This window comes from Nicotiana tomentosiformis, chromosome 6 (assembly GCF_000390325.3).
Source record: "Nicotiana tomentosiformis chromosome 6, ASM39032v3, whole genome shotgun sequence".
NCBI lineage: Eukaryota > Viridiplantae > Streptophyta > Magnoliopsida > Solanales > Solanaceae > Nicotiana > Nicotiana tomentosiformis.
The window spans coordinates 137,302,044-137,315,022 of NC_090817.1; the positions used below are offsets into that span (position 1 = coordinate 137,302,044).

Genomic DNA, 12,979 nt, shown 5'->3' on the forward strand with positions numbered 1-12,979 from the left:
AATTACATCCTTGCATTTAACATATTATGCACATAATTAATTTCTAAATCTCATTTCACTTAAATACTAATATAATCCATATACCTTACTATCAAGGTCATATACCTTACTAGTCCATAAATATGGGGTATTATAGCTTGGACCGTATTTTATTCCAAAATGTCAAATTTCGACCAATCTCAATTTCTTCAACTCGTTTACCCTCTGACCTTCATGACTCTTACTTATCACTTGTTTGAAATAGCATAATACTTATAACCATCAAAATTCAAATCCGGGGTCGTTTACACATAAGTCAACATCCGGTCAACTTTTTCAACTTAAGTTTTCAATTATGAGACTAAGTGTCTCAATTCACTCCGAAATCCTTTCGGACCCGAATCAACTAACCCGGTAAGTCATAAAATAACTGTAAAGTATAAATTAAACAGTAAATGGAGAAATATGGATATAATACTCAAAACGACCGTCTGGATCGTTACATGAAATTGGTATGAAATGTTTTGGATCAACTCTCACTAGCGATAATCTGTCCGATGGCACAGAAATGGTCAACTGCTTTCTTTTTCTTCCTTTGACCTCGGACCGTTTAGCATCGTTGCTAAGCTTTCGGGCCATCTTTTCTAGCTAGTATATATCACTCAATATATACGAAATGGTCTAGCCAAATAGTAAAAAATCTATTAGGGGTTGTACTGATTTTCTTACCATATTTAGTTTTCCTATTTCTGGAAGGAAAGGAAAATATATTTATCATAATTGTATTTTCCTTTTTGTAGAAGGAAATTATAATTTTTTCATGTTTGGCTAGTCCTTTTTCTTGTAGGAAAAAGTTTTGACTTCTATAAATTGAGGATCCTTCCTTCTCATTCAGTAGCATTCATAATGTAGCCATATGGGGTTTAAGAGTCGTGTTTAGGGGGAGAACTTTACGGGACAAGTATTAGTGGATCACTTGAGCTTGCCTCTTTGTGAGGTTATTTTCTCGATATTTTGTACTCTCTTTTATTATAGTGGATTGCTCATCTCCGCCCGTGGACGTAGGTCAATTGGCCGAATCACGTTAAATGTTTGTGTCTTTTTTGATAGATTTCTCTTTTGTTGTTGTATTTATCGTCGTTCAATATTTGCTCTACTAGCTCCCGCATGACACCTGATTATTTCGATCCTAACAAAATCACTCGTCGATGAATACTAATTGAAAGCAGCGAGAAAAAAATTAAATTAGATTTTGGGTAAGGAATAAGATGATACGCTCACTTTGGTATGACTATTTCTATTATTAATATGGAGTAGAATTTATGAAGTCAACTCGAGGAAAACCAACCCCCCCCCCCCCCCCACACACACACCACATAGGGAAAAGACTAAGAGCCCATTTGGATTAGCTGTTTGTAAATAGTTGATAAGCCTGAAGTGCTGAAAAATATTTTTAAGTGTTGAAACTTATTTTTTAAATAAACATTTACGTGTTTTGATAGACGTACTAAAACTCATAATAAACAGTTCATGTGTTTGGTAGAAAAGTGCTGATAAGTTATTTTTTTAGTTAGAAAGACTAAAATATCCTTTTAAACCTTACAAAAAATTATAAATTAAAATAAATTTATAAAGAAAAGGATGAGCAACGAACATGGAATAAAAAGAAAGTTAGAAAATTTATTTTGGGAACAATATTTTGTGAATTAAAAAATATTATTAATGATAAACTAGTAAAAGCCTTGGTCAAACTAAGTGGGCGTTTGGACATAAGAATTGTAAAATTTCAAAACAAAGTGAAAATGATATTTGAAAATTAGAGTTGTGTTTGGACATGAATATAATTTTGGATTTTTTTTGAAGTTTTGTGACTGATCTGAGTAAAAATTTTGGAAAACAGTTTTTTGGAGTTTTTCAAATCCATAATTCATCTTCAAATGAAAATTAAAAATTTTATGGCCAAACATTGATTTCGAAAAAAAGTGAAATTTTTTCGAAAAAATGTGAAAAAATTCTTATGTCCAAACGGGGTCAAGTGAAGCTGAAAAGTCATAAGTTGGGAGGTGACTAATTTTTGACTTATGGATAATTTTAGCTTATAAGTACTTTGGATATTTATCAAACGCGTAAATAAGCCAAAAGGTGCTTATAAGCAAGTTTGACCAGCTTATAAGCTTACCCAAACACCCTCTAAAAACACGAGCATTTTCTCTTTTGTGCCGCCAATATCTATCCCTTATTTTTAACCAATTAGGATCAGAATAATCAAAATTATTAATCATAAGTACCCTAACATAGATAATGATCACATTTTAAATTTTCAAATCTAATATGATACTCAACGATTTCCGGTAACATTTGAAACGTAGCTAGTATAACTTATAGGGAGTGAACATAGAACGTCCCCTAAACTGATGCCAAGGGTGACTTCATAAAAGTAGTGGCTTAAAGTCAAATTTTAATAAAAATTTTATACTTTTTTATTAGTACATATACACACATATATGCAAAAAAAATTAATCTTGCCATTTTTTTCTTACTTGTTGTTTATAATATATTTTAAATGATATAAAATCTTTAACTTCATATAGTAATATTATTATTTATATTAGAAAAGGGGTAATTTAAATAAATGAGATGTTAGACATGTAGTTGCAATATGGTACCTTTAATATTGTTGTAAAAAATATATTTACTAATATGAAGATTTAAGTGGTTTAATTTAGAGTTTTAAAAATATTTTCATTGTTAAAGAGTAGACATCTTTCTTTCTTTTTTTATAGTTTTTTTGAACTTATTTTTTCTAAAAACATTATATTGTCTAGTTTGAAATAAAACACTACAAGAAAAATGGCTTTTAAGGACGAGAAAAATGGTCCCTAAAGGTCTGTTCTAGTCCTTAAATGTCATTAACGCCCCTCCCTCTAGGCTTCGCCGCTAAAGCTTAATAACGACGAGGTTACATTTCTGGTCCCTAAAATGTTTTGCGGCCAGTTAAATTCTAGTCCTTAAAGTGCTTTTGGGGAGCAGATTTTTAGTCCCTAAACATCGATAAATTGGTGCCTAAAAACTTTCAGCGACTAATTTTACTGGTCCCTATATTTATACATGCTCTTTAATTGTCCTAATTTTAAAATATTATACAATTTTTAATATAGATAAAGAAATGCATATAGAAAATTCTCCATAATTAATAGGCTACTTTCATATATATATATATATATATATATATATATATATATAAACAATGATACATATGTCATAATATTGTTTACACAATCGCTTAGTGCAAAACACTAATAGTCCTAGCAATAGTCATAGCAAAATGATAGCCAACTCGTGAACATATTATGTCTTCAAAACTGCATCTCTTGAAAGTCTTCAAACCCTGTAAAACAAGAACTATAAAGCTCGACTACAAAGTGGTTAAACAATTTTACCGTTAATACAATTCTAACAATGGCCTAACCACTTACCACAATAAAGTTCATATTCATCAAGTGTAAGTATATATACTTCAAAAATCAAACATCAACGTGCATAGGGGCTGCAATAATACAAACAATAATGATCAGGAAAAACACATATACATAAGTGGTTATTATATATGATTCTAGAGCAATAACTCATTTGAATAATCAAAATCAATACGATAATCAAAACTAAACAGATTTTAAGAGATTTTGATATGAGAAATTACCACATTCTATTTTCAGAGAATACTTGAGATGAATGACACACAACATTATGTGAGCTTTGCTTAAGTTAGAAGAAAACTCAACAAAATATTCATTCTTTCAGTGTTATATGGGAGTATATCTTATGTCTGCTTCATTCTTCCTATCCTTGGAAGCTTCTCTAAGCCACTTTGTTCATAAAATCAGAGTTCTTCTCCTAAGGCAAATCAACAACTGAAAAGAAAAAATAGCATAAGCAACTAAATGTAGTTAAAAAAATAACACCTTCATGAGATGATTTAACATCACTTATGCACTTAGGCGTTTCAAATAGACAATAGGAAGCAGCATTTCAACCAAATATTCGTACCTCAATCCTAGCCCAAAGCTCATAAGCTAAATAATGATCCCACTGTTGTAGTACCATCAAATACCGCACTGAAAGAATTTAATGATTTGTTAGCATCCATAATCTGAAGGTACATGATTTTTTGAACCCTATAAACAGGATGCAAGGCATATAAGAAAAAAAATATTATATTCAATAATGTTAGGTTGCTCACAAACGATTACAGAAATGGCTGGAAAAGTGTTTAAGGCATATATATAATTCTTATGGGAAGCTCTCCGTAAATGTATTCTCATAATCTTTTTGTAGTTGTTTAAGTGCTCCAAAATATTGTGATAAAGAGTGATGTATCGACGTGCTACAGCTTATTAGCACCATATTATACAGTATCATCTATCAGATAGACTAGTTTTGTGTTGTACATAATATACAGAGAGTGTTAACAAGGATTATTCTCTTACTATATTTTGTATTAACCAGACATAGAGTAAACTTCCGATCTAAGTCATCATTAGAGCTTAGAATCATTACCTAATCAATGTTAGAAGAGAAAACTCAGATAGGAATGAACCTAACTCAATGTTATTGTTTATACAAATCTAAACACTATGTCACGACCCAAAATCCCAACCTGTCGTGATGGCGCCTATCTCAATAGGCAAGCCGATAATATCAATAAACCACATTTTCTTTTAAGTTTGAAAATATAATAAATTTGAGTTTAATAAAAGGCTTCCCAATTTCCGATACAAACACTCCCAAAATCTGGTGTCACTAAGTGCATGAGCATCTAATCTGAATACAAGTCTGCAAAATACGGTACATAATAGTCTGAAACCAAATGCAGTAAATAAGTTGATAGGGAAGGAGAGACAAGGTCTGCAAAACATGACAGCTACCTCTGAATCTCCGAAAAATCAACTATGCGAAATAATCATCCGCTATGTCCGGGAACACCTGGATCTGCACACGAAGTGCAAGGTGTAGTATGAGTACAACCAACTCAGCAAGCAACAATAATAAATAAAGAACTGAAGATAGTGACGAGCTACACAGTTATAGTTCACTTTCAGTAATTCCAGCAAAGAATAGAGATACTTTCAAATCCAACAGTTTAAGTCAAATCAATTTTATACAGTTCAAGTTCATGTAATCCGGATATAAAATCTTTCAAAGAATTTCACAACAATGACAGATAGCAACTAAGTGCAACAACAAATGAAAAGCAAGTACAGCCTCTCAGGGCAACAGTCACTTAACTCGTCACAACAGCTCAACCACTCGGCTCTCAGCCCTCAGCACTCTCACTCAATGGGTACTCGCGCTCACTGGGGTGTACAGACTCCGGAGGGGCTCCTACAGCCCAAGCGCTATAATCTGCACGGCCAACTCACGTGTTGCACGGACAACTCACGTGCTATAATATAAATATCTGGATCTGCACGGCCAACTCACGTGCTGCACGGACAACCCACGTGCTATAGTATCAATATCTGGATCCGCACGGCTAACTCACGTGCTGCACGGACAACTCACGTGCTATAATATCACGCACGGACAACTCACGTGCTATAATATAATATCTCACAATCAGGCCCTCGGCCTTACTCAGTCACAAATCTCTCCAGTCTCTCGGGCTCTCAATAATCATAAAATCAGCCCAAACAATAATGATATGATGCATCAAGAATGAACAATAGAGATTGAGATAAAATAAACAAGTAAACTGTGACTGAATACAAAACAACAATTTAAGCAGATAATTCAACATATAGACGACCTCTGTGGGTCCCAACAATACTAACATATAGCCTAAACATGGTTTCTAGCATGACTTATAGTCAAGTTTCCACAACACATAGAGAGCACATAACTATCAAAAAGTTACTCAGCTTTACAGTTTTCACGGGACGGACCAAGTCACAATCCCCATCGGTGCACGCCCACACGTCCGTCACCTAGCATGTGCATTACCTCCAAAAGTAATCACATGAAACCAAATTCCGAGGTTTCATACCCTCGGGACCAGATTTAAAACCGTTACTTACTTCAAACCGTGTAATTCTTTATTCCGATATGCCATTGCCATGAGAATTGGTCTCCGAAGCCTCGTATCTAGCCACAATTAATTCGATTCGGTCAATACCAATTATTGTAATTAATTCCATAAGGAGATACTAATTTTTTCAATAAAATTCAAAATTAACTAAAAAATCGCCCGTGGGGCCCACATATCGGAACCCGATAAAAGTTACAAAATATGAATGTCCATCCACTACGAGTCCAACCATACAAATTTTACCAAATTCCGACATCAACTCGACCTTCAAATCTTCAATTAAAGTCTTTGAAGATTTCTACCATTTTCAACCCAATCTTTACCCATTTGAACTCAACAATCTTTCCATAAAACTTATTGATATGTATAAATAATACTATTATACCCAAAAATCATACTCTTAATCACTCATCTTTACCCAAACTCGAAATTGAAGACTAGGGGTTAGAACCTTACCTCTTGGATAAAGATCTTGTGATATTTCCTTGTTGGATTTAAAAACTTGAACAAGATCTTGATGAACAAAGCACTTGAGCTTCTTCCTCTCTCTAGAATACTGTTTCTTCTCTCTAAAAATGTCAGATTTTTGCTCCAAAATGAGTCTTAAAACCTATTTATCAAAATGGGATCGGGTTATGAAAATAGAAAAATTAACCCTCCGAAATCAGGTCTGCGGTCGCATAATGGACCACAGAATGGGTATGCGAGCCGTAAAGTTGATCGCAAAATCAGTGCCCAGAACTGGGCTCTTCTGGTCCATTCTGCGACCAGTTTACGGTCGCAGAAGCAGTTTTGCGATCGCATAACTATTTTGCGATCGCAGAATTATATTTTTCCAGCCTTTGATAATTTGGTCATAACTTTTTGTAAGAATGTCCAAATGACAAACGGTCTGAAAAGTTAGAAACTAGACTCAACAATATTTCATTTGATAGGTAATACACTATATAAAACTTTGTATCATGAGAGTTATGCTCATTTGAAGTTGGGTCTTGTGCGAACTCACTTGAACTTTAGTCTATTATGAAATTTCCAACTTCTACATTCGATGTCGAAACTACCGAATTAAGTCCGATAGACCTCAAATTTTGCACACAAGTCATAAATGATATAACGAACCTATTCCAATTTTCGGAATCAGATTCCGACCCCGATATCAAAAAATAACCCCCGGTCAAACTTTCCAAAAATTCAACTTTCGTCATTTCAAGCCTAATTCTACTACGGACCTCCAAAAAAATTTTCGGACACGCTCCTAAGTCCATAATCATCATACGGAGCTATTGGAATCATTAAAACTCTATTCCGGGGTCGTTTACACATAAGTCAACATCCGATCAACTATTTCAACTTAAACTTCCAACATGAAATTCATTCTTCCAAGCTAACTCCGAAATACCTTAAAATCAAAACCGACAATTCACACAAGTCATAATACCTCGTAGGAAGTTATGCAAGATCTCAAATAATTGAAAGGAGCGTAAATGCTCAAAATGACCGGTCGGGTCGTTACACACCATATCATCCACTGCCTCTGTTTCCTTAAGATTCTTAGAGGCTTAACAACTACAATTAATGGAATATGCTATTCATTTTCCTAATGCTACATAAATAGCCTCTTTCTCACCATAAGTTGAGAAATCGAGTTCATTTGCAGTGTACATAAAAATAAAGCTATGTGACTATTATGTTTACTTCAAATGTGCAAGAATGAATATCTTTCAACATACAATTGAAGTGCTTAACAAGAGTAGTATGACAAGATTTAATTCGAACTAGGTTCGGTACTTTTCGCCCAGATCCGGTAAATCCAGTAGGTGTTGCTCTATTCTTTCATTCTTTTAAGGTTTGTTTCTCTGCACCCAGAGTAATTAAAACACCAGCATTTAACATTAAATCTAGCTTTAGATAATGCTCCAAGGAATATATTCAATTATCCCCCAAATATTTTTTAAAAAGAATACTTCAAGAAAGGGAGTAATCTAGTCTAACAAAATTGACCAATCTATGTAGACCAAACGAAAAATAAACTTTAATTCTGAATACAAGATATAAAAAGCACTAAAAGCAAATGCACTAACCAATAAGAAAAACTCTGCACCCATGAGAAGCCGTGAACAAAATAGCCGACTAACGACAGAAATCAGTGGTGGGTGAACTAAATCATCACTTTGATTGAGGAAATCAGCAAGAAAATGGCAATGGAAAACCAGAAATAGAAAGAAATCGCCACTTTGATAGAAAATGGCGATGGTCTAGGTTTTGGAGAGGTGACAAAAAAACATGTGCTTTTATTTCTTTAATGTTCAGAAACATTTATTGTTTTATTTTTTTTATAATTCTTTAGAGGTTAAAAATATGGCGCCATTATTCCCGCTCAACTTAGAGAATTAAGGACCGGCTTTTCATGGTTTTGACGACTCGATTAATTCCTATCACTAACTATACAAACAAAACCGGCAATTAAGGATCAATAGAAAAATCCGTCCTTGTAAGTGTACTTTCAGGGACGAGAATCTTAGCTCCTCGTTAAATGTTGGTCGCTAATAAGCTATTGGAAATTTAAATTTGGAGTTTTTTGAGTTTTTCAAATTTTCAAAAAATACAGAATTCATATTCAAGTGAAAATTGAAAATTTTATGGCCAAATATTGATTTCGAAAAAAAGTGAAAAATTTTCGAAAAAATATGAAAAAATTCTTATGTCCAAACAGGCTCAAGTGCTTATAAGCTAAAAAGTCATAAGTTGGGAGGTGACTAACTTTTGAATTATGGCTGATTTTAGCTTATAAGCACTTTAGATGTTTATCAAACGCGTAGATAAGCCAAAAAGTGCTTATAAACCAGTTTGACCAGCTTATAATCTTACCCAAACACCCTCTAAAAACACGAGCATTTTCTCTTTTGTGCCGCCAATATCTATCCCTTGTTTTTAACCAATTAGGATCAGAATAATCAAAATTATTAATGATAAGCACCCTAACATAGATAATGATCACATTTTAAATTTTCAAATCTAATATGATACTCAACGATTTCCGCTAACATTTGAAACATAGCTAGTATAACTTATAGGGAGTGAACATAGAACTTCCCCTAAACTGATGCCAATGGCGACTTTATAAAAGTAGTGGCCTAAAGTCAAATTTTAATAAAAGATTTATACTTTTTATTAGTACATATACCCACATATATGCAACAAAAATTAATCTTGCCATGTTTTTCATACCTATTGTTTATAATATATATTTTTAAATAATATAAAATCTTTAACTTTATATAGTAATATTATTATTTATATTAGAAAAGGGTAATTTAAATAAATGAGATGTTAGACATGTAGTTGCAATATGGTACCTTTAATATTATTGTAAAAAATGTATTTACTAATATGAAGATTTAAGTTGTTTAATTTAGAGTTTTAAAAATATTTTCACTGTTAAAGAGTAGACATCTTTCTTTCCTTTTTTCAATTTTTTTGTACTTATTTTTTCTGCAAATATTATATTGTCTAGTTTGAAATAAAATTACAAAATCCATTATTAAAAATTTTGAGGACCTAAATCAAGGCTTTACTAGTCTCCTACTAGAGCCACTTGCCCACCCTAATATTCTAAATCAAGTTTGTAGAGTCTCAATTAAGACAAGACAATAATGGCAAGAACATTAAAGGTAGTGAATGCGTCATTCAGTTACCAAATGTGAATGAAACTGGTTGAAAAGTTCGTTCATGGTGGGGCAGTAGTCTGTAAATAATTGTTTATCATCAATGAGTGGCGACTCAATAGAACTGATGGCTTAAAACTAAAATATATTAAAAAGACCCTGAAATTTCTTTTATAAAATCCATATAATATTGAGACATACAAAAACCTACATGATTTTGATATAGTGGTGAGAGCGCAACTCATGATGTATGTGTTAGGCGCACGTCATATGGTATTGAATTATTCCTTTAAATGAAAATGGTAAAGGGGTGAGCCTATTATCCATCGTGTTTTGAACCTTGAGACATTTGTCTCGTGAATTTCTTAGTTAAAAAAGATGGGACACAAAAAAACTTGCTTTCTGGTGTGTAGATCAATCACATGTGACAAAAAGGAATAGTTAATCTAGAGAATTTGAGTTAAAATTAGAAAGTAAAATCGTAAGAAATATGAAAAAAGATTATACATAGAGGAAGAAATATAAAATTGATAAGAAGATAAATATATTATTTAATTTAGTGAGGAAAAAATTTATCCTATTAACTCACTCAATCCTACCTCTACCAAATTTTAAAAATTATTAAAATTTTGAAATCTTTTATTAAATATTATATAAAGAAAAATTATAAAGTATATTATATAGTAGTGCTTCATATTTTTGAGACCTTAAATATTTGGAGGCATAAGGCAAGGGCTTCACAGCCTTACCCTAGAGCCGTCCTTACTGATGCCAACATGCGCCCCACGATTCTCCATTTTTCTCTGCTGATATGATGGCACACTCCACCACGAAATTGCACCCCATAACCAACTTCAGCAAAAACTCCTCCTTTTTAAGTAATCAAAACTACTCAGATTCTCATCTCCATTATATTGTCCCATTATTATAACATAAGAAAAAGAGCTCCCTTTTTTCAAATCCAAAAATTCCTTCTCTTTTCATGGATTCCTCTAAAGCTTTTCTTTACTTAGTGTTCTTCCTCTTTTCACTTCATTTCTTTACGGTTTTTGCCACTGAATTTGCTGTTGGCGGTGACAAAGGATGGGCTGTTCCTAAAGTAAAAGATGATCAAGTGTATGACCAGTGGGCTGGAAAAAATAGGTTTAAGATTGGCGACACCTTAAGTCAGTACTCTTCTTTATCTTAAGCATTATCCATTATATCTCTTCACGTTCAAAGGCATCCAAAATATAATTTTACTATCATAATTAAATATTATAAACTTATGCTTCTTCTAAACATTGTTCAACTATATGTATCAAAAGCACACCCAAGTTATAAACAGGAGTGTAAATAGGTTACTAATACTTTATCGATGCAGTATAACCGATTATAGCATGTACTCACTAATAACACAGTATGGATTTTGATATGAAAGTTACATGTTACTATTAGTTATCTGTTATTGCAAATCTTATGTATATATATAATGTCAAACCGTTCAATAACAGTCTCGTTTGTTCCGATATTTTTTAATTGCTATAGTTAAGTTTATTATAGAGTGCATATATTATAACATAAAACAAAGAAGTTTTTCAAAGAAAACTTGGCCGTTATAAGGAAGTGTTGTTATAAAGGATAACTGTTATAGAGATGTCTCACTATAGTAGTATATATAAAAAAAATTATACTGTCAGTGTATATACAATCAGACCTCGTTATAATAACATCGTTATATAACAATCATTCACTATAAAAGCCAATTTTTTTATGGAACCAATTTTTATATTGTGTTACAATGTATATATTTTCTATAACAACACTTCACTATAATAACCAAAATAATTCAGAACAAACGAGGTTGTTATAGAGAGGTTTGACTGTAACATAATCACATCTACTACTACTATATACTACTCTCCGTTCAATTTGCATGATCTTTACTGTTATTTGACCCATAATGTCTATGTGGTGTACGTAGGTTTTGAGTATAAGAAAGATTCGGTTCTGGTGGTGACCAAAGAAGAGTACGAGAAATGCAAGTCGAGTCATCCAATTTTCTTCTCTAACAATGGAAAAACCATCTATAAATTGGAGCAACCAGGGTTGTACTACTTCATTAGTGGAGTATCAGGACATTGCGAGAGGGGTTTGAAAATGATAATCAAAGTTTTAGAACCAGAATCCCCACCTCAATCTGCTAACCAGACTTCCCCAACTAGTAGTGGTACTACTGCAGCTGCTACTCCAACTACAATGGCGTTTGTGGTGTCATTATTTGGAGCTCTTCTTTATTAACTAGTTTATGAATTTTGAATATTTTGTGTTTTTCACGTTAGGTACTTGGAGTTGCAACTTGGTTTCTACTTTCTACTAGTTGATTATGAACTCATGGAATTTGTTTTATTAGGCTTCAATATTGAAATAATTTATTTTACCAGATTGGAAATCACGGTTTTGTTGGTCACGTATTGCTCCTGTAGTTTACGTGAAATGTGTTTTTCTATTTTTTAAGCTTCATTGACACGAGTTCAATCGATTATACTGCCCACACGTCACTGCATAGTCAGTGGAATTGATTAACCTGAAAAATAAGATAGCAGGTTAAATTGCACTCATTTTGCAAATATTCATTTGCAATGTCGTGTAATCTGGATTTAAATTTGTAACTTAGCGATCTCAACCATTCATAAGCTGAAAGAAACCTGAAATTTCATTAGAAGAACAGAAAACAAGCCTATAAAAAAGGATCGTTACACAAATAACCGGTCAGATTCAATGTTTATTTTTTCTAGCCTATACATATATTATACACAGTTATATATATATACATGAATTATTCCGATGGCATGTCTTTGATAAGTATGAGAGGTTCAATATTCCGTATAAAATCAAAAGTTCTATAGCGAGAAGACTTTGAGGTATTGAAGACTGGTTCAATTATTACACACTTCATATAACTACACTCCAACCAAAACCTTAGAAATCTAGACTTGTTGTATGACCTAAGTGTGCGAGAACAATTGATGTCTAGATTTATCAGATTGATGAGCAATTATATATATTCCTTTATACAATTCCAATGAAAAAAAAATAAACTTTATAATTGTTAGTCAAGATTGATCCAACAAGGAGCTAACCCTATATTTGACTTTCTCTATATATGGTTCTTCTCCTCCTAAAAGAACGGATTACTATGTCATATTTTTCTTATCATATGTATTTAATATTATTCCCAACCAGCTGCTAGGACCTCCTGGAACATTTC

At 32.7% G+C, this 12,979-nt stretch overlaps 1 protein-coding gene and 1 long non-coding RNA gene across 3 annotated transcripts; one reads left to right on the forward strand and one right to left on the reverse strand.

The window, feature by feature from the left end:
* Positions 1-3,166: 3,166 nt before the first annotated feature.
* On the reverse strand, positions 3,167-8,431 carry LOC104093845 (uncharacterized). Of its 2 annotated transcripts, XR_004506487.2 has the most exons (6): positions 8,146-8,431; positions 4,905-4,968; positions 4,027-4,094; positions 3,680-3,890; positions 3,456-3,526; positions 3,167-3,367 (listed from the first exon to the last, which is right to left on the reverse strand). It is a non-coding gene; the product is annotated as an uncharacterized lncRNA (long non-coding RNA). The 2 variants fall into 2 exon arrangements; XR_004506489.2 differs by lacking the exon at positions 3,680-3,890 and having other exon boundaries at positions 8,146-8,427.
* A 2,051-nt stretch (positions 8,432-10,482) lies between these two features.
* LOC104093848 (early nodulin-like protein 5) lies at positions 10,483-12,163 on the forward strand. Its single transcript, XM_009599683.4, has 2 exons — positions 10,483-10,895; positions 11,693-12,163. Exons 1-2 carry the CDS (start codon positions 10,712-10,714, stop codon positions 12,007-12,009), a joined length of 501 nt encoding a protein of 166 aa, XP_009597978.1. The 5' UTR covers positions 10,483-10,711; the 3' UTR covers positions 12,010-12,163.
* Positions 12,164-12,979: the final 816 nt, after the last annotated feature.

What these genes read in the sequence shown, in the direction of transcription:
- LOC104093848 (XM_009599683.4), top strand. Translation starts at nt 10,712, where the DNA reads ATGGATTCCTCTAAAGCTTTTCTTTACTTAGTGTTCTTCCTCTTTTCA. An exon ending in TAAGATTGGCGACACCTTAA is followed by an intron (nt 10,896 to 11,692) that starts GTCAGTACTCTT and finishes TGGTGTACGTAG; the next exon opens with GTTTTGAGTATAAGAAAGAT.